At 38.0% G+C, this 22,212-nt stretch overlaps 2 protein-coding genes across 3 annotated transcripts; both read left to right on the top strand.

Annotated features, from left to right (window-relative positions):
• The first annotated feature begins 530 nt into the window (after nucleotides 1–530).
• Nucleotides 531–6,998, top strand: casr (calcium-sensing receptor). The gene is made up of 7 exons (XM_020633247.3): nucleotides 531–655; nucleotides 2,434–2,757; nucleotides 2,847–3,153; nucleotides 3,619–4,458; nucleotides 4,545–4,775; nucleotides 5,396–5,519; nucleotides 5,606–6,998. Exons 2-7 carry the CDS (start codon nucleotides 2,573–2,575, stop codon nucleotides 6,733–6,735), a joined length of 2,817 nt encoding a protein of 938 aa, XP_020488903.1. The 5' UTR covers nucleotides 531–655; nucleotides 2,434–2,572; the 3' UTR covers nucleotides 6,736–6,998.
• A 2,890-nt stretch (nucleotides 6,999–9,888) lies between these two features.
• On the top strand, nucleotides 9,889–18,117 carry b4galt4 (UDP-Gal:betaGlcNAc beta 1,4- galactosyltransferase, polypeptide 4). 2 transcript variants are annotated; one of them, XM_065962769.1, is made up of 8 exons: nucleotides 9,959–10,012; nucleotides 10,344–10,415; nucleotides 11,210–11,747; nucleotides 12,125–12,357; nucleotides 13,588–13,775; nucleotides 14,293–14,415; nucleotides 14,534–14,638; nucleotides 14,751–18,117. In XM_065962769.1, the coding sequence occupies exons 3-8, from the start codon at nucleotides 11,486–11,488 to the stop codon at nucleotides 14,884–14,886; spliced, it is 1,047 nt and encodes a 348-aa protein (XP_065818841.1). In that variant the 5' UTR covers nucleotides 9,959–10,012; nucleotides 10,344–10,415; nucleotides 11,210–11,485; the 3' UTR covers nucleotides 14,887–18,117. The 2 variants fall into 2 exon arrangements, with proteins under 2 accessions (XP_029133064.1, XP_065818841.1); XM_029277231.2 differs by lacking the exon at nucleotides 10,344–10,415 and having other exon boundaries at nucleotides 9,889–10,012.
• The last annotated feature ends 4,095 nt before the right edge of the window (nucleotides 18,118–22,212 follow it).

Here is a 22,212-nt window from a genome sequence, read left to right as displayed (position 1 = left end):
ACTACAAAGTGTATTTATAGAGATTAAAGCTGATCTCTGTATGTTGATAACATGCAGACACAGGTTTTATAAGGAACAGAATCATATTTTATCTTGTTTCTGTAAATGCAAGCTCTGTGAAACATTTTTAATCTGAATATTTTTGATGATGAAATGACTTTGGACTTAATCTGAGACTTGTCTGATGTGTGTTTTTAGCACAACTTTATAAATCATGATTACAGGTTTATCATTTTAATGTTAATACAGAAACAAACAGTCCGATGCACAGCTTTAAATATACATTTTAAACAAAGATAACTTACGTCTCCTTTATCTCATATTTTAGCTCCTGTCCCCTCAGCATTACAGAATGTAACTTCATTTTAATGCTGAGTTAATAGCAGATCACCATGATTTAAAGTCCCAGCTTTCTTTCTGCCATTTTAGGCTTAAGTTAAGGAGGAGCAAAGTGTGAGGACTTCATTAGCTGAAGGAAATGGACTAACCCTCTCTCTGTTAATGATTCATCTGCAGAAAGAGGTTCAGAAGCTGATGTTGTTCAGTGAATTCATTCAGCTCTCTGGATATTTTGGGAAAAGGCCTTAACATCTTTGTAGACCGAATAAAAAAAACATTTTGAAGAGTGTTTGAAACGCATGGAGGAGTTCAGAAAGTAAGTTTGATCCTGACATCTTTTTTCTTACTTTTAAGCCAATTGATGAGACAGAAATACAGAGGAACTATTTGTTAGATTCTGTCTTCGTCTGATTACTTTTTGATTTAAGGCAAAAAAAAAAAAGAAGAAGAAGAAGATAATTACAGTTAAATAGTTTGTTGGTTTGCTTTGATACTAAATAATGTTTTAAGTTGTTAGTGGTAGGAATTGTGTGAATCCTAACTTTGCCTTTTTCTTTTTTTATTTGAATATAACTGGTGTTCAGGATGACTTATATTGGATTAATAATGGACACTTATTTGTACCGAGCTTTTCTTGAGTTTTAATAGAATAACGTAAAAGAATTCTTCAATCCCAAAAACAAGAAGGAAAAAAAAGAAAATGTAATTCTATGTTATGCGTCCATGTGTAAACCTTCTCTTTATTACGGTTACGATGGCAAACAGTGGCTCCTACAGTCGTTAGCTCCTTCATTATCACAGCTCTGCTCCAGCATTTTTCCAGCAGTATTAGCCAGATGCAGCAGCCTTCTCTCCATGGTGACTGGGTTCAGTGGCCACAGCATGAGATCGAGCGTTAGCAGGAAGGAGGGTCATTAGAGTGTGACTTCTCTCTCAGCTCATGTAAATCATGCAATCTATTTGAATTTGGATTTCAGGCAGTTTGAGCCAAATGTTACTGAGGGGGGGAAGTTAACTATCGTCTCTTTTAAGACATAGAACTGCAGAAGTAAACCCATTTAAAAATCCAAACTGATATATATGGTTTCACATGTAGTGCATCTTGAGTAGGTGATAATGGTCTTAGGTAATGTTGGCCTGAAACACCATTCTCACACATTTCCTCGCTGTTGATATGGAAAATGTTCTTGGTGATGGGGATTTGTTTGATGGTATCTCACAATGTTACGGCACAATAATGTTTATATGTTGTAGTTGTGCTTTTGAATATGTAAATCCTTTTAGAAAAAAAAAAAATAAAATAAAAAAAACATCTGATGTGACAGTACCCTTCCTACATATTGCATCACATCATGGTCCCAAACTTCTCCAACTACATTAAAACCTATTGTTTCTTTATATAAGCAGACAACAAAAGTCATGGACCAGAAACCTATGAGATGGCATCACTGTGGCATTTTTTTTAAAAACACAACCTTTTCACCTTTGACAATTTTATGAATTTTAGTAATCTTAAACAGTTTTTTAAATGTGTAAATAATCATGTGTCACCACTGTTATCTGAATTAGCCAGTAGGCGTCAGAGCTCTCGTAGCGCAGTCACACGAGCCTCCACCAGCGGTGATTGTCTTGTCCCAATGTACAAGACATCTTTTGGCCAGTCTGCTTTCTCTGCAAAGTGGGCAAAACTTTGGAGCTCTCTGCCCACTGGCATACAATTAGAGAGCAACAGTAATGCTTTTAACAGAGGACTCAAACAATGGCTAAAATCAAAACAACAGTGCTCACGCAAATAGCTTCTGACTGGTTTATTGTTTGATCATGCTGCCTTTGCTCTACAGTTTATGTCTATCTGTTTATTCCCTCCTTATTGTTTTTCTCTGTTTTATCGCTTTTCTCCCTATCTTAATTGTTTTCTTTTCAAAAGCCTCCTGTGGACAGGTGTTGAGAACTAGCATGCTTGCTAAAACACTTAAACAATGCATCTGGTTCATCCAATGTATCTGTGATGTCCATGCCAAATAAAGTCTATTATTATTACAACTTTTAAACAAATGCATGACATGTTTTGTTCTTCATTCCTTTTTTCTACAGTTTGACGTTCTCATCACTGCAAACATGACTGACACAAAACAGCCCAGTTGCCAGATTGATGGCAAGAGATACTATTTGGAATAGTGTAACTCTTGGGAGTTATTGAACTTGAAGTACAACCACAGGAAAGAAAAGAAAGATGAGACTAGTTCTGTATTATCTGACACTGCTGGGGTCCAGTTATGTGATTTCAACCTACGGGCCGCACCAGAGAGCCCAGATGACCGGCGACATTTTGCTCGGAGGTCTTTTCCCCATACACTTTGGCGTCGCATCCAAAGACCAGGACCTCGCAGCCCGGCCTGAATCAACACAGTGTGTCAGGTAAATCTGAGGCCTGTTTACTTGTAGGGATTCATAAATTCGCGAGCTCAACTCATCTTAATCCAAGCCTCTTCATTCTGCTTTAACAGGTTCAACTTCCGTGGTTTCCGTTGGCTCCAGGCCATGATTTTTGCGATCGATGAGATAAACAACAGCAGCACTCTCCTGCCAAACATCACTTTGGGCTACAGGATCTTTGACACGTGCAACACAGTGTCCAAAGCTCTGGAAGCTACGCTAAGTTTTGTGGCCCAAAATAAGATTGAGTCCCTGAATTTAGATGAATTTTGTAACTGTACAGATCACATCCCAGCAACCATTGCAGTCGTAGGAGCAGCTGGATCGGCCGTCTCCACAGCTGTTGCAAACCTGCTGGGTCTTTTTTACATTCCTCAGGTGAGTAATTGGCATTTATCAAATCAATACCACACCGTAATCCTGATCCTCACTCTGAGCAAATGTCACATGGAAACCTTGTGTCTATATTTTACAATCAGTGAATTTGGGAAATACCTAAGACTGGAAATGCAATGCCTCCCAGACATGATTGGATATAATACTATATGATTCAATACCGTACAATGCCATGCCATGCCATGAAACGATACAATACACTTCAATGTCCTGGAACGGAAATTTGTCTTGGACTCGATTGCTACACACATTAAGCTCAGCTGTCTAACATGAGTACGACTGAATAAAAAAAGAAAACAACAGTCAACATGTGAACCAGTAAGACCATACCAGTGAAAACAACAAATAATACACATTGCACATTACCAACATGATGATGATGAAATGATATATCCTTTAATATTGACTAATGAGAGAATTGAAATGATCTGAAATGATCTGTTTCAGATCAGCTATGCCTCTTCTAGTCGCTTACTGAGCAACAAGAAACAGTACAAGTCCTTCATGAGAACCATTCCCACGGACGAGTTCCAGGCCACAGCCATGGCAGACATCATTGAGTACTTCCAGTGGAACTGGGTCATCGCTGTGGCCTCAGACGACGACTACGGTCGACCAGGCATTGAAAAGTTTGAGAAGGAGATAGAAGAGCGAGATATCTGCATCCACCTCAATGAACTCATTTCCCAGTACTTTGAGGACCATGATATCCAGGCTCTGGCGGACCGGATTGAGAACTCCTCAGCTAAAGTCATTGTCGTATTTGCGAGTGGTCCAGATATTGAGCCTTTGATTAAAGAGATGGTAAAAAGAAACATCACCGATCGGATCTGGTTAGCAAGTGAAGCTTGGGCAAGCTCCTCTCTGATTGCTAGACCTGAGTATCTTGATGTTGTGGCTGGGACTATTGGCTTTGCTCTTAAGGCAGGGCCCATACCTGGCTTTAGAGATTTCTTGCAACAAGTCCAACCAAAGAAAGATAGCCATAATGAGTTCGTCAGAGAGTTCTGGGAGGAAACCTTCAACTGTTATCTAGAAGACAGCCTGAGACTGCAGGAAAGTGAGAATGGAAGCACAACTTTCAGGCCTTTGTGTACCGGTGAGGAAGACATAACGAGTGTTGAGACCCCATATATGGATCACACTCATCTTCGTATCTCCTACAATGTGTACGTTGCAGTTTATTCTATCGCACAGGCCCTGCAAGACATTCTCACCTGCACACCTGGACATGGACTTTTTGCCAACAAATCTTGTGCAGATATAAAGAAAATGGAAGCATGGCAGGTAAACTATTGAATGTTTACCACAAATAAAGCAATTCATTACCTGATCATTGATGACTTAATCAATATTTGTGTTGTTTCCCACAGGTCCTTAAGCAGCTCAGACATTTGAACTACACCAACAGCATGGGTGTAAAGATACACTTTGGTGAGAACGCAGACCTGGCAGCTAACTACACCCTCGTGAACTGGCACAGGTCTGCTGAGGATGGCTCTGTGGTGTTTGAGGAAGTGGGATATTACAACATGCACACTAAGAAAGGAGCCAAACTGCTCATTGACAAGACAAAGATTCTGTGGAATGGATACAGTTCTGAGGTCAGTCAAACTTTTATGTTTCACTGATGTTTCTGTTTTCATGAATGTGAAAGAAGGTGAATAATAGATAATCCTGGCATGATCTACTTATACTGATAAGGCAAATGAGTAAGCAAAGAGAACTTGTTGATATAAAGCTGTTCCAAGGCAACTTGTGGTATTCAAACCATTATTTTAATTACAATAGTCACTGCAGGAGAACACTCCCAAGAGAGTATGATTGCCAAGATGATCTCAGCCTTATTGTTCTTTTCAAAAAGTGGCATTTAATGATTTTTTTGTCCACTTGGGGGCAGCAGAAGCCACTGTAAATACTTGTCTCATTGTTTTATCACCACACCTTCATTGAATATTTTTTTATTGTTTTTTTTTTTTTTTTTTTAACCTACCCCCAAAGAAAAATGATTTAATTTTTTTAGCTACTAAGAGCTCATCTGTGACTGTTGGTCGCTTATTTTGTCTGTCTGGGCAGGTAGTAAAGAATTGTTTTACAAGAGCTGGAAAAAAGTTGAAAAGCATGGTTACAATGAACCAAATAGGAGGCCTAGAAAAAAAAGGACAGGTATGGCCTAAATACTTTTGAACCCATATTATCTTTTCTGTCTGTTTATATACCACAGGTGCCATTCTCTAACTGCAGTGAGGATTGTGAACCTGGTACAAGAAAGGGGATCATAGACAGTATGCCCACATGCTGCTTTGAATGCACTGAGTGCTCAGATGGAGAGTACAGTAATCATAAAGGTATCAAGATGCACATACATTCCCGGTCTTGTTGATTCATTTCATTATGCTTCTCATTACATGTGTTGTGTTTGTTTTTCATCCAGATGCCAGCGTTTGCAACAAGTGTCCAAATAACTCGTGGTCCAACGGGAATCACACGTTCTGCTTTTTGAAGGAGATCGAGTTCCTCTCATGGACAGAACCATTTGGGATTGCTTTGACCATATGTGCAGTAGTCGGGGTTGTCCTGACAGCCTTTGTGATGGGCGTCTTTGTCAAGTTTCGCAACACCCCGATTGTGAAGGCCACAAACCGGGAACTGTCCTACGTGCTCCTGTTCTCTCTCATCTGCTGCTTCTCCAGCTCTCTCGTGTTCATCGGAGAACCACAGGACTGGACGTGCCGCTTACGTCAACCTGCCTTTGGGATCAGTTTTGTCCTCTGTATCTCCTGCATCCTTGTGAAAACGAACAGAGTTCTTTTGGTATTTGAAGCAAAGATCCCCACTAGCCTTCAACGTAAGTGGTGGGGGTTAAACCTGCAGTTCCTGTTGGTGTTTCTGTGCACGTTTGTCCAAGTCATGATATGTGTGGTCTGGCTTTACAACGCCCCTCCTTCGAGTTACAAGAATCATGACATCGATGAGATCATTTTCATCACCTGCAATGAGGGCTCTGTGATGGCTCTTGGGTTTCTTATCGGCTACACGTGCCTCCTGGCGGCTGTGTGTTTCTTTTTTGCATTCAAGTCCCGCAAACTTCCAGAAAACTTCACAGAGGCCAAATTCATCACTTTCAGCATGCTTATATTTTTTATTGTTTGGATCTCTTTTATCCCTGCATACTTTAGTACTTATGGCAAATTTGTTTCAGCTGTGGAGGTCATTGCTATCCTTGCTTCAAGCTTTGGAATGCTGGCATGCATCTTTTTCAACAAGGTCTACATCATCCTCTTCAAACCCTGCAGGAACACCATAGAGGAAGTCCGATGCAGCACTGCTGCCCACGCTTTCAAAGTGGCCGCAAAAGCTACGCTAAAACACAACTCGGCCACCAGGAAGAAGTCCAGCAGCATTGGCGGGTCGTCAACCTCGTCTCCGTCCTCATCCATCAGCCTCAAGACCAACGGCAACGACTGTGACGCAGGAAAGCACAAGCCCAGAGTAAGCTTTGGCAGTGGAACGGTGACTCTGTCCTTAAGCTTTGAAGAGTCAAGAAGGAGTTCTTTGATGTGATAGCATGTGTGTGGATGTGTCAGCTTCATTGATCCCATTAAAAGGGTGTATTTTGGACTTTATTTTGAAAGAGCATTTAACTTTTTTCCTTACGTTTTTTTAAACATTTTTTTTCAGAAAGAAAAAAAAAGTTCACTAAAAGCAATACAATGACAGTCCAACAAATGTACTGTACCATAGCAGAATCCTGTTACTCTTATTATTTTCATCTTAACACTGATGTTCACTCACACAGCTAATAATAACACAAGATTTTGTACCATTAAAACATTATGTTGGATACTTAAGTTGTTGTTGTTGTTTTTTTTAACTTTGGTTGCATCATTAACATATTAGATTATAAAACTTGCATATACCTACCTAAAGTCCTACCTGCCGCTGGCCTACCCATCTATCTGATTCAATGACAAACTGACTTTGTATATACACAGAGGGTTCAGCACAAAGACCTGACCCGTTAAGTTGGAAACATTTGACAAGAGGACAACTCAGGCTCTTTGATCAGACAAGCGAGACCAGAGGATGTATGAGTCACTCCGTAAATACACAATTACAGGATGTCGACAAAATGTTCCACACTCAGTGATTATGCGGTGTTAAGGTCATTCACAAGACAAAAAAAAGTAATGGAAGCATAACTGCTCAAAATGGCAGTGCCAAATCCAAATTGACACTTTTTTTGGGTTGTCTTTCAGTAGTTTTTTGTTAAGTAAAGTAAAGTTTGAAACACTCGAGCAAACGTTCCAACTAAATGATGATGTGGCATTTGAAAAAGATTTAGACAGTAATAAATGATAGATGTTGGTGTAAGAGAAGTATAATCATTACAGTTTCCTTTCTTTTCCAGTTAAGGTACTCATCTCATTGCATTGTTAAATTTGAGATCTTTGTGTGAAAATGGAGGGAACTAAAAGTATTCTCTATTTTTCCACATTGGAGCTTGTTAAATTATTTGAACTACCTTGAGGCACAATCATGTTTTATTAAAAGGTAAACATCAACATGATGGTAGAAATAACCTGAATTCTCTTAGAACTAAAGCTCAGAATAGTAGTAAAACCTGCTCTTTCTATGCTTGCAGCTTGCTTATCACAAGGCTCTGACATCTGCAAACAGTGAAGGCCAATCTCACATGTTAACGTCATTCTCGCAATGGAGCTACACTACGCAGTCATGTCCTCTCAGGGTGGAGGAGGTGTGGTGAGGAGGGAGGAGCACCATAAACCACTGTTTATTCAAATCCACTGTGTCTGAGTGTTAACTTTGAAATAACGAAGAGGCGCCTCTTGTGATAGAGTGATAAAATATGGTACGATATGATAACAGTAAGAAGAGACAACCCTGCTTATGGTAAGTACATTTTCCTGACAATATAGTGTTCTAACATTTAATTCAAAGAATGTATGTGTTGGATGATTGAACTCCTTTTTTTTTTTACAATCAATAAATTATGAAACAGTTGAGAAAACAAAGACATTCACCATTGGAAATTAAATGTAGAATGATTAAAGGCAAGCGTCGAGGTAAACTGACATCTTAAGCCTTACTCCCACAGCCAAACCAGCAGAAAAATGTAATAATTAGAGTATTCAAAAAAAGAGGCAAGGCAAGAGACTTACAAACAAATTAACTCAATGTTACATACGATAGGGTAAAACAACTTGACATCTTGATTTCTGCAATTACTTTTTAACTATTTAATAGATTATTTTACTGGGACATTTCCAAAGGGGAAGCTCTTGTCAGTTAAAGGAAACTTTAAAAAAAAAAAAAGAAGTTAAAAGGTTTGGGAGTGCAGGACCTCCCATAACGCTCTCAAGAGGATAACATGCTGAGACGTTCAGGATCATGGCTGACCTGCAGCAGACTGAGGAGCAGCTGGACAACCACCAACTGTGTTCGCAAGAGGAAAAGACCTTTATCCTCAAAGTCGGTGTATAGCCCAGCAGAGAGACCAGCATGTTGTCCATGTCTCATCTGCTGGAGTGGGATGAGACAGATATTGGACTAAATTACCAGGAAGCAATGGGAATGTTCATCATTGTTTTAGATGATAGATCTATCAAGGTCTCTTACTGACTCCTGCAGATATTCAATAGACAAACATGAACTAAGAGACACAAGTGAATACACTGTTTTACACACTTTTCAAGAACTCAGTTTGAAATTCATACAACCCATTCACCCATTAAACAAAAAAAAAGAGAATAGTTCTTGTGAATGTAAGATAACTGGAACTTTTACACAAAATATACCACAGCCTTTATTGTGAAAAGGATTCAATGGCAGTGCTTCGATTTTGATCAAGTCAGAGATGCTAACTCTCAAAGAAACAATGGTTTCCGGTTCCTTGATCCTTCTTTCAAAATGTAAGCACTAAGGACGCTGCATTGTGCGAATTACAGGGGTTCAGTATCATAAAAAAAATGAGCACACAGACATGCATAAGTATCTGCTGAATACGGGGAACATTTTTTAAAATCTTTTCCTGACTATTATTTATTTATTTATTAGCACACTTATAAGAATACATAAAAATAGGATTAACAAAAACATAAAAGGCGTGTCAGGAGAGGTCAAGAAGCCAACAGGCTTATACAAGGGACCTCACCTCTTAAGAGACAAATAAATCAACTAAGCAAATCGAATTACACAATTTCAAAACAAATACTATCAGAATCAAAACCCGCATCAGCTTTATTGGTCAGTTATGTGTACACATAGGCCTTCAAGGAATTTATATCTGTTATTAACTCTGCTCTATGTACAAGCACTAAACCTTGAATAATAAATTAATATGTGCAAGTTTGCCTAATGCAATATCGCAGTGGTGAGGAGGAGTGGAAAGGATGCTGAAATAAACATGATTGTGCATGTTTCTGACACTTAAAGTATGACTGTTTACTACATTATCACGATGACAGCTTGTAGAAAGAAAACATTTTTTTTTTGTTTTTTTTACATTACGTAGCCTACTTATTACAGTCAGTAAGTAAATATAAATAAATGAATAAATAAATAAAACATGTAGCACAAAAAGCTTCATACATTGCCTTTTTATAGAAATACTTTACACAATTTTAAACCAGCAATTATTGGGAGCAAATAGGGTAGATTATGCTGAAAATCGTTTCCATATAGCCTGCGTATTTATCCTTTTTTATTACTAAGGCTTTTATTTTGAAGTACATCCGGCAGACGCGCTGTGTAATCATGTTACCTTGACAGACTGATTCCGTTTGTTGATAACCTGGGACAACAGAGGCTCGTTTTAAAGGTAAGATGCACCAGCCAATACTGCAATTACACCGTCTTTGACAGCATTTCCTTTCACTGTATCAGGGTTATACCTCGTCTGGACTTTTCATTAAGCCACTACTAAAGCTAACAAATAGTTTTCACGGCACATAAAAGTGTCTCCAGAGTGGTGCATACACATTCTTCAGCTAGCTCACTGCTAACCGCTAGGACTCTTCATCTGTGTTCGTTTCTCTGTTTTAAGGACCAATTTGGAGTCAAACACATTTACAGAACTTCCTAGAAAAAAAAACAGCTGGCAGCATGTACAAATAGAATAATGTCTCTCCTCTTCTTCGCATTAATTACAGCAGATAACGTGGTGTTGCTTGGAGCTAACTTTAGCTTGTCACATCGGAGCTACGGAGAGGTTTTAAAAAAATGTAAGTTATTAAAAAAAGTTAAAGTTTTACTCTATTATATGTTTGCTTTAATATATTTCTAAACAAGCCAAGTTTTGACAATAAATAGAACATTTAAAAAAATTACATTTATTTATTTATTTATTACTCATTTAACTAACATAATAACACAATCGCAAAATAGAGTATATTAATTACATTTATTTATTTATTTATTATTAATTTAGCTAAAATTAAAACACAATCGCTAAATAGAGTATATTAATTACATTTAAATTGTATTATTTGAAAGACTAAGGAAAATATTCACAGTTCTCTGGTTTAAAACACAGGAAACATTTCTAGTATATATCACTGTATACTAGGTATTTGTGCTGGATATTTTTATTTTGACTAACAAGCATTTTTAGTCCAATGGTTAATCGATCAGTAGATAAAATTGTTGACATGTGGACACGAATGAAAGTCTTCATTAGTTATATATTTCTAAAGAAACCTGATGTAAAACACTTCTGTATTCAAACACAACACTTTGTAAAGGTGCACTAAAAAAGACAGGTGTATAGTTACTGGGTGTGAGATTACCTTTCAGGAAGCTTTTTTGAAAAGAGTGTAACACAATCATTAAGTAAAGAAAAGAAACTTGAAATAAAGAAACTTAACTAGTGTCCCAGGTTGTTTTCTACGATAACATCTCTTCTGTGTTTTTTTTGTTGATGGGCGGGGGTGTTAGTTTCACAGGAGGAGACGTGGCAGTAGGACTTAAATTATCTGCAGTAACATCTTTTTTCTCTCTCTCTGAACATCAACAACAGCTGTTGGACAAGCTCAAGATTTTTGCCTCACCTCCTGAAACTGGATTTTGAGAATCAGCAATGGATTTTCACCAATAAGTTTTCAAATTAAACCGTGTCTTATTCACTGAGTGTTTCAGAAGAATGTTTCCTCACCATGGGATGACTGGAAAGTGAAACTCTGGCTGTCAGTATTTTTGCTGAAATGCCCTACAAAAAGGACATATTGTAAGAATTAAGTCACAGCATCTACAGATCCAACTTTTTTCCATTTCGAGCCAGTGCATTCACACAGCCATGGGCTTCTGCTCGCCTGTGTATAAGATTTTACGGAGGGGAAAGTACTTTGTACTGCTCTTTGTCTCGCTCTCAGTGCTGGCATGGATTGCAAATTTTACAGGGGAAACATTAAAATCTGTACACGACCCTTCTGCCACAAAACAACCTTCTGTCCAAGGGGACAGCCTGAGGGACAAACTTAACTCTTTGACAGCCACTCCTCAGAACTTAAATACTCCAACACCCAAAGTCAAATGCCCCGAGGAGTCGTCGTTGCTACGTAAGTATTCACAGATATTTCATTTGTTTATGGGCCACCTTGTTAATGATTTGTTGATGGTAATAATACACCTTTCACTGCTTACAGTGTAGGTAATAAAACAAGATGGGCTAGATACCTATCACTAACAGATATATGTAGTGTTAGTGCTAGTTAAAAGATGAATTGCTCTTTTTGTTGCGTCATGATTTCTGTCGTGCCAATCTTCAACAAAGTTCCAAATCAAATAGTTTGATTTGTCAGATTTGGAAAATATTTTCATCAAGTCCTTCTTGTCTTAATTTTCCTGCAGTGTTACAAATCACAAACGACAACAGATTGATGACTTGTAGCTAAGACTCAGCTTACTGTATTTGTTGAATTCGTTACTTCTGCAGAAGGAGCTGTGAAGCTGTCCTTTGAGTCCTCTCTGAAACTGACCGATGTGGAGGGCGAGAACAAAAGAGTGACTGAGGGAGAGTACGAGCCAGCAGACTGCACGGCGAGGCAGAGCGTAGCCATCCTCATCCCTCATCGCAGCAGAGAGAAACACCTCCTCTACCTCCTGCATCACCTGCACCCCTTTCTGCAGAGGCAGCAGCTACACTACGCCATCTACGTCATCCAGCAGGTACGGCACAGTTTAATGTCTCATGCTTTACAACTTTATTTTTATGTTTTAGATATATTTTGAACTTTAACACATGCCGTTGCATGCGTAGACAATTAAGATGAAGAAGTTGTAATATCAGCTATCAGCAGTAACCACTTGAATATTGACGTCATGGGGACCAGCTGATTCTCTGAAAAAGATGTGCGGTTAATCAAACAGAAAATATGTAATATACATCCAAATATGATGCACCTGCACATGAAAAGCTTTCTACATGAAAAATAGAACCTCTTGAAGGCATTAGGTATTGCATAACAACCAAAAGGAGGAAGATAGGTGAGGTATAATCTGCCTTATATAAATTAATGTTTCACTTTGTGGCAGGAAAAAAAGTCAGACAAAACCAAACAGTATTAATCAATGAATCATTATTTATATAGTGCCATCTCTTAACAAATGTTATCTAGAGACGTTTTACAAAAAGCAGGTTAAAGACCTTACTTATTTTTAGATTACATAAAAAAGGCATGTCCAATACTTTTAATTAAATAACAAAAATACCGTCAAACAGTTTGATATCAGTGTAATGCTACTGGAGACATCAGAAAAGAAATCACCTTTGAAAATAAGTCATGTTCAATGATGCGCAAAACACTGAAATAAGATCTGGAAGCGCAGATACTAGTGAGGCAAAACATGTTTTGATGTGAAAGGTAAATAATCCATAACCAGATACAATTCAAATATTTAGAGAAGAAGGAGTTTTAGAGTTTTAATCAGTAAATAAACGTCATATCACATGACAGGTAAATATTGTCCTTGGCATGTGTTTGTTTTCCACTCGATTAACCTGTGTTACTGAAGAGACAGAGAAGCAGGATGTGTTCAGCAACATAATCTATTATAGACTAGTTTCAATAATATGCAATGTTTTCATAATGTTGTGCTTTGGCACTTGTGTGGTTATCTGGCTTTGTACTTCATACTTTTAGAAATCAGTCTAAAAGCACACATTCAACTTCTACAAATCAACGTGTTTGTGATTCTCTATAACAGCTTGGATTTGAAGCCTCTGCAAAAAAAGTAAAGTAATTAAATTACCGGCCTACACACGTCATGCCTCATAGATGCAGCTGTTCTGTCGTTGATCCTGTGACCTCTGACCCTCCTACTTATTACAGATATTTTTATGAATCAGTGAGTAAAGCAACAATTGTGTTCTAGTTTTTGTTTTTTTGTTTTTTAAAGGCTGGTGATGCAACTTTTAACCGTGCCAAGTTACTGAATGTTGGATATTTGGAGGCACTGAAGGACTACAGTTGGGAGTGCTTCATCTTCCATGATGTGGATCTGGTTCCTGAAAATGATCACAATTTATACGTCTGTGACAAGCAACCCAAACACTTGGTGGTTGGGCGGAATGCAACTGGATACAAGTAAGTACGAGTAAGAGTATGTCATCAGCTTTACATCACCGTTGTGGATAAACATTGCAGAGCTGACAGACTGTGGTGTCTTCAGGTCTGATAACATATTCTAAGAGTCCCGATATGTTATTTGTATATACTGTATATCTTTTTTTTTTTTTCCTTCTGTTCCTTAGATAATACCTTTATTCCTAATTATGGTAGAATCCAGGGCAGTATCTTCCTTGATCATTTATCCTTTTATGGTTTTAATCTGCTTCTTTCATTCCTTTAATCTTTTTGGTGTTTTTATATTGACTTTTCCCCTTTCTTCTGTGATTTCTTGCTGGTTTTAAATTGTTTTGTTTCCCTCTAATTTTTATAATCTGTGGAACTCCTGTATTGTCCTCCTCACATTTCTCTATTTTATTTTTTTCTAAAGCACTTTGTAACCCAGTGCAATATAAATAAAGCTTATTATTATTATTATTATTATTATTATTAATAATAATAAATATATGTATTATCTTCATTCTTGCGCTCTCAGGCTGCGTTACAAAGGCTACTTTGGAGGAGTCACAGCTATGACCAAAGACCAGTTTCTTCAAGTGAACGGATTCTCCAACGCCTACTGGGGTTGGGGTGGAGAAGATGATGACCTGCGCATCAGGTGTGACAGCAGGAGTGAAAACAGTATTCACTGCCTGATATGTTTCCCTTTATTGCATCTTAAGCAGTGTGGTATATGTCTCCTTGTTCATTGGCTGTGTGTCTGCTGTCTCGTTCAGGGTTGAGCTGCAGAAAATGAAGATCATACGTCCGCCTGCTGATGTCGCTCGGTACACTATGGTGTTTCACAAGCGGGACAGTGGCAATCAAATTAACAAAGACAGGTCGGTTAGTGTTAAGATGATGATGGATATTTCAGCTGATTATTAGTCTATTCAAATTGTCCATCCTTATGTGTGATGCAAATCTCTTCAGTTGTCTTTTTTTGCTTTTCAGGATGAGGTTGTTGGGACGAACGCCACAGGTATGGAGAAAGGATGGACTCAACAGCTGCTCCTATGAGACTCTGTCAGTAGAGAGGCTGCCTCTTTATGTGAATGTAACTGTGGACATTGGTAAGCCACAGAGTTGAGATTTCAAAAACACGAAGCCCGAAGCTGTGACCAAAAATATTTTTAATATATTTTTTAGACAATTTTTGGGGAAACTGAGTGCAGAAAAGCGACTACATGTGTTTAAGTCACCCTGTTAAGCACACAAAATGCACATAAAAAAAAAAGAAAATCAGTTTGTTAAGATTAAGCTCAACTGCCACTACATCTTTGCACTTTTGTTTTTGCATATCATGTTGCCTTTATTTCTTTGTATTGATATCAGCCTGCTTAAAGAAATCATTTTGAAGGTAATGAATGGTTGGATCAAATGAAGAAGTCGCCCTTATTCATATTTATTTTTAAACTTGACTGAAAAAAAAAAAAAACTAGCTGTCATACCTTACTTTATTTAAGCATATGCCTTTTTTCACACTGATTCTTACTGAAATGTGTATTTTGTGTGCTTCATTCTGTGTTTGCATTAACTACAAACATTGGTGTTGTGACTTCTTTTGCCTAACATGACTTCAGGACATTCGGAGAGGTACAGAATGAGAACATTATGTCGATGGATAGCTAACGTCTTCACACTCCTGTATTTGTTGCTACTACCGAATAAGGACCTTTAATATTATTATTATTATTATAAATAAAAATGTATTTACCTAATTCTATCAGACAATATCTAAAAATGTGTTTGTATGTGTGCAGAGCTTTTAAAAGATGTTAAGGTGTGTTTAAGGCTCGTCACAGGGACATGATGATTGATTAGTATCAGTCCCAATGAGAACTCATTAGAGCGGCGTCAACTGTGTGACAGACAAAACAAACACAACCTTAGTTAACGATTAGCTTGTTGGTTTCTAGTCATGTTATCCCTTCAAAAGATTAGTGACAACACCTATAACTAAACAATCATCTGCTTGATATTTTAAACAGTTGATGTAGTGGGGCTAGTTGAAGGGTAAGATCACAACAAAAATCGTCTTTGTCTGCAATAAGATGAACTCCAAACAAATGTGAAGCCATGATTATTTCAAAGGAAGCTGCGTTCAGGTGAAACCTCTCTACATCTTCAGTTGCTTTTGTCCATCATCTGACGAAACAAAAGCAAAAACACAAACATTTAGTTGAACTCAAATGAATGGCTGATGTATTAATTAAATCTTGGTAACCTCATTAATGCTATATATTCGAGGGCTAACCTTTGTATCTTCTTACTCTGTTTCATAAATTGAGTGAATCCAAAGTTTATTATGAACTACTCTAGATGCAGAGTGAATGGACAGTTTTATTTTAGTGGGACAGAAGAATGACCAAAAGGTAATTACAATACATGGAAAGCCAAATCCCACCAAGTGATGTGAGTTTATAATATATTATTATTATAATCTCTTGATATAGTTCAACTGAAAGACTTTTCACAGCAGACATTGGTTCAGTATCGATCCTGTTTAAACTCGGGGTTAACACAAGAGGACAGCTGTAACACATAGTCAGTCATATTGTGTCGATCGGGCAGCTTCAACACATTTTTTTAAGACTTCCGAGTCACTTCCGGCCACAGTCATTGACTTTTCTTTTTTCACACAGGCTAGTTCATAAAACACAGTTTAATGAACTGATAAAGCCCTTTTATTTCCTCCAACTGTTCGGACTGATAGCCGTAGTTTTTCAAGAGTTGGCATACTAAAAATGAAATACTTCATATCAGCTTTCTTGTGTCTTGTATGGATAGTTCATTTTGAGGTTAGTTGTTGGGGATGCTTCTTCATCCAACACGTCTCAGATCGACCTCTGCAAGTGGGCGTGACTGATTTGATCTTGTGCATCTCGGCGGTCTCTTGTATTTAGTGCATTTAAAAACCAAGTGTAACCAAGGGTCATTGTTTCATAGAGACCTTAAACTGTACTGTCTCACAAACATGAAAGGCAGCCCTAAAAGTTGCACCTCTAGATTCCCTGTTACAATATATCAACATGTCTGTTGTGAGAAAAGCTTCCAAGAAAGATGAGATCATTTTTAAGATTTCGTTTGCACTTTAAACCACTGACTTCTCTGAGCTGAAACGCTTGTGCTGCTTTGGGCCGAGTCTTCTTTTTAACAAAACTTTAGATAAACAATCTTAGTAGTTTTGTGTAAATCTGCATGTTTTTAGGCCTTACAAGCTTGATTAAAAAAAAGGGATTCTTATTTATTATTGTCATATTTTTTTTGTAGTCTTTGAGACCAAACTATTTTAAAGTTTTTGCTATTATCATATTTGTTCAGATATTCCAAGTAGAAATCTTTGGATATTTGTGCTTAACTCTTTTCATGCATTCCAGAAACAAACGTCTGCTTCATTCATATCAAAGTTTTTTTTAAACTTCTTTATAGTCTGACGATCGTGTAGCTGCTAGTGTGTTACAACTACAACGTATGTTTCCTTTATGTCTTTAACAATCAAATCATATTACTTTCACTCTTCATTAAGTAATGCCTATTAGAGCATCCTGACAGTTGACTCACTCTATTTTGGCACTGAAACTAAAAGAATTAGGAAATCTGCAGCTTACTTTTTCCATAAGGAAGGTCTGGAGTTGATAATTAAATCAGTTTTGTAAGTTGTGGGTGACCTGAGCTTCCTTCCATTTCATGGTCGCATCTCAACTCCTGACTGAATGTTTTAGTGTTGGTTTTTTTCTACTGTGAGTTGAAATCTTTTACATGTTAATTAAAGGTTAAATATGATAATAAAACTTCTGTTAAGGATTTCTTTTCAAATGATCATAGCTGAGACAACTAATGTTGTAGCATCAAACAATTAACTGACATTTTTTTTGTTTGAACTTGTACTTTATGTGAATCATTGTATGGAATTCAAAGTGATGCCATGTTTTTAAGTTGTGTGTGTTGGGGGCCTTTTTATGCTTTTGTTTGATGAGACAGCTGAAGAGAGACAGGAAATGTTGGGGAGGAGAGAGTGGGGGGATGAATGACATGCAGCAAAAGGCCAAGGTGGGGATTCGAACCCCCGGCCGCTGCAACAAGGACCACAGCCTCTGTACATGGGGCATGCGACACGCGACCCAAACTGATGCCATGTTTACCCATTGAGAATAATTGAATTGAAAAGTTATGTGTTGTTTTGGGGGTGATTTGTTACATGTGTTGGTGTTGATGAGAGATTGCAGGTTCATGACATAGAGGGGTACTATTGATTTCACCTGTTTAAGTATGATTCTCTTTAGAAACATGTATAATAAATAGTATTTTTTCTTATGAATTGTCTCCATTTTCTTGGGAATCTGTTTTTTGTTTTTTTTTGGCTACCAAATTTTTATTAGATATTTATCTGAATATAAAAGTATATTTTTTATTAACATCAATCATGAGGGCAAAATGAATAGCCAATTATGTATGATAGTAAAAGCAGACATTTTTTCTCCTGTTTAGCGCTATCCACTTTCTTTGTTTGGCTTAGCCAAATAAAAAGCATCCAATGTCTTAAATTAGAAATGTTTTTTACAACACAGTCAGTGTATGATGATGGTAGGCTGTCTACACCAGGCATAGTCTTAGATTGCAGTGCATTAAACTCACCACAGGGGGGTCCTTAAGAGCAAAAGTACTACTTTTGAGATACATTTTGAGTGAGGTCTCATGTCCTGGAATTACCACAAGATTGCTGTTATTGCGACACAAAAAAAAAACTAAAAAGAAGCTTTAACACATCAAAGAACTCTGAATAGATTTAGTTTAATTAAAATGTAAAAAAAGAAATATAAACCATTCATGTCAGCAAATTATACACATTTGACCTCAAGAAGACAAATGCATTTTTGATAAATGGCCAATTAATACTGTTTACTATTCACCAGGACGTGGATTTAAATGCACAGTTGCAGCATGTAAAGTTGTTTCAGTGGTGGTGTAATCATAAGAGGGCCTGAATAAATTAATCTCTGTACATTATGTCCCAGTTTAGTCTCTAAATGCTGCTTTCTTTAGACTACAGACTATAACGTGTATCCCAGTTTATGAGTAGAAATATTCATATTCACACACTGATATGACGGTCAGTATGGGATTACTTTGGATAAGATAGATCTGGTTTTGACTTGTATGACCTTTGTTGATTAGCCAGGTAACTGCATAAAATGGTAATTGGTTGTACTGTAAATAAAAGAGATAGACTAGTTCTGCTGACCAAAATGAAGTAGGCTATTACTTCATAATCAATCTCAATCACTGTTTTCAGTATGTTTTTGTTCTGTAAGAAAGTCACAGAGAGCGCAATAAAACAGACTGTCTTTTCAATCTGTCAGGGAGAACCGACTAAAATCTTGACAGCAGCAGGATGATTGGTAGAGAGAGGTTGCGGAAGAATCTGGTTGGTTAATTACTTAAAGAGTAAACACCCATCAGCTGATTACCTGAGCAGGGAGACGGAGAGAGTGGAAGAGAGGTAGTGGCTAAATTGAATAAAGGAAAAAGAGTGAACGTGTTACAGAGCATAAACTTACACTCGGCTTCATTTGGCAGATACAATTCACCAAATACTCCACTGGAGGCATGTGTAATAATTTCTGTGACGGTTTGATTTTCTTCATGTTTTTAACACATCATGGTTCTGTTTTATTAATTTGTAGTCATAGTGTTGTGTGGTGTCACGAAGCCTAACCAAATAAATGTCAAATTTAGGCTTTTGATTCTTAAACAGATTAACACAAAAGTGGTTTGTTGACATATTTTTAGCAAGTTATGACACAATCTTTGTACATCCGCAATGATAGTCTGAAAAATACTAATTCTGAGAAATGTCTTGCATATTTGTATTTATTTTATTTAACCTTTGTTTAACCAGGTTAGTACCATTGAGATTAAGAACCTTTTTTTCCAAGGGAGACCTGGCCAAGACAAGCAGCAGCAAAAACACAAAGTTACAGACAGAGAAACAAAGAGAGACAGTACAATTTACAAAAACACTTAAATTTGCTTTGAAAGAGAACCATATGAGTCAAATCTGAGAGTCAGAAGTCAAGCTAAAAGCATCAACATCCTGCGTCCAGGTTTTTCATTTTAGATCTAAAAACATTTAAGGACACCAGCTCCTTGAGTTTTAAGTCATTCTGCAACAGATTCAAGGCTGCGGGTGCAGAATACCCAAAAGCCCTTTTCCCAGTTTCTGTTTGAGCATTTAGGACAGAGAGCATATTACTGTTAATATTGAAAGCCCTGACCAAATCAAAAACATTGTGTAGAAAAGGAACATCTTTTCTGTTTCCCTGATTGCATCATTTCCGCCCTCTGGCATTTAGCAGAAGCCAAATTATGCTTCATATCTACCAAGACATTGCATCATGCAAGGGGAAAAAGGCCATGCTCAAAAAGTATTATTCCAAAACAATGAAATGACTTCTCAGTGTAGACTCCTTTTCTTTTTTCTTTTTTTTTAAACAAGTGCAGCGGGATGCCTTAGGCTTTGTATGGACAGAATGATGTCATCTCCTCTTCCTATGGTGCAGAAAGAAAGCTTTGTCTTGTGGAGGCCTGGCCTGGTCATGTAGCTCGCATGTGACATTCACAAAACACTGGGCACCAAAATATGAACTCTGCAAGTCAGAACACTCTGATCTACCCAACAAACCAGCCCATTGAGATGCGTTAAATAATAGTGATGATGCCCTACGTTGTTTACCATATTGTTACTGCTTGTAAATATACTAACCCTTTTTCCCCCCAGTTTTACAAGTTTGAACTTCCTGAAAAATATTTGATATAAACTTGGCTTTTTCATCATCAAAATGCAAAATGCAACAAAATTATATATATTTTTTTTTATTTGAGAGCAGTCCCGCAGCCCAGCGGTGACTTTCCATACAGCAGTAAGTTTCCTCTACTTTTTCTCCACTGGTCAGAGTCGTGCAGGTCAGGTAGACTGAAAACTCTGCAGAGATTGCAGAAGTGAGTACTTTGTTCTTTTCACATGATGCACAAAACTCCTGATATCTCCTTTTCCGGGTCAGCTGAATCATGAAGTCAGGGTAAACGGCTCGCACCACAAATTGTTCAAGAAATGAATTGCAAGCTAAGAAAAGAGTTGATTTGGGATGATGTGACCTTTGCGATCAACGTGTACAAAGTGAAGCTGCTTAATGTTCTTTCCTGCTTGTATGTTCTCTACTACTCGTTCATTGGTACTGTGAATACATACATGTGCTTCCTCTGCTGTTGTCCTATTGTCCTTTTAACGTCATGTCCTGCCTCCTGCCTCCTTATCCTTCCTGACTGATTCTTCTCTAGTTGTATGTTCTGCTAGTTTCCTTGTCACTACTAGTAGCATGAGGTGGTACCTGCAGCCCAGTCAGGTTGCATAGGGAGTCCAGCTCCTCCAGGATAGCATATCCATACATGCGATCACAAGGTTTGCTGTCTCCCGCAGGGGGGGGGGGGGATCTCATTCACAGATGAAAGCAGGTTCCCACTCAACAAATGTGACAGGCGTGAAAGAATCTGGAGACGAAGTGGTTAAAAATGATGCTGCCTGTAACATCATCCAGCATGACCGGTTCGGCCTTGGGTCAATGATGGTCTGGAGAGGCATATCCTTGAAAGGTTGCACAGACCTCCATGTCATAGGCAAAGGTACCCTGACTGCCGTTAGGTGCTGGGATGAAATCCTCAGTGCAGGACATCTGGCCAGAGTGTGTAGGCAGTTCCTGGATGATGACGGTATTGATGCAATTGCCTGGCCCTCTCATTCCCTTGACCTAAGTCCAATTGAACACCTATGGGATTTTATTTATTGGTGCATCCAACGCTGCCAGTTACTTCCACAGACTGTCCAGGAGCTCACTGATGCCCTGATCGAGGTCTGAGAGGAGAACCCCCAGGAAACCATCCAATGAGAAGCATGCCCAGACGTTGTTAGGAGTGCATACAGGCTTGTTGGGGCCATACACACTACTATGACTCATGAAGTAATGCTGTGATAAAATTCATGCAGGTTGGATCAGCTTGTGATTTTAATTTGTTTTTACGGTGATTTTCGGTGTGATTTTGCCAGTCCTCAGTGGGTTGATGATTTTAGTTTTCATTGATCATTGTTACGTCATTATGTCCTCAGCAAATTATAAAGTGCACATGAAATTGTCACTATGCTAGTTGCCTTGCTCAAGGGGCCCTCAGCAGTGCTCGGAAAGCGAGCTTGCATCTCTTCAGCTACCAGACCAATTTCCATACTTTGGCCCACCAGCAACCCTTCGGTTCCCAATCCAAGTCCCTGTATAGACTGAGCTGCTGCGCCCATTTAACTTAGTTGTTATTTGTTAGACTTGTTAGATTTTAGTGGTTTTCCACATCACATTCCACACCTTTA

The sequence above is a fragment of the Labrus bergylta genome, chromosome 14 (assembly GCF_963930695.1).
Source record: "Labrus bergylta chromosome 14, fLabBer1.1, whole genome shotgun sequence".
In the NCBI taxonomy this organism is placed as follows: Eukaryota; Metazoa; Chordata; class Actinopteri; order Labriformes; family Labridae; genus Labrus; species Labrus bergylta.
This window is presented reverse-complemented; position numbering and strand designations above follow the sequence as displayed.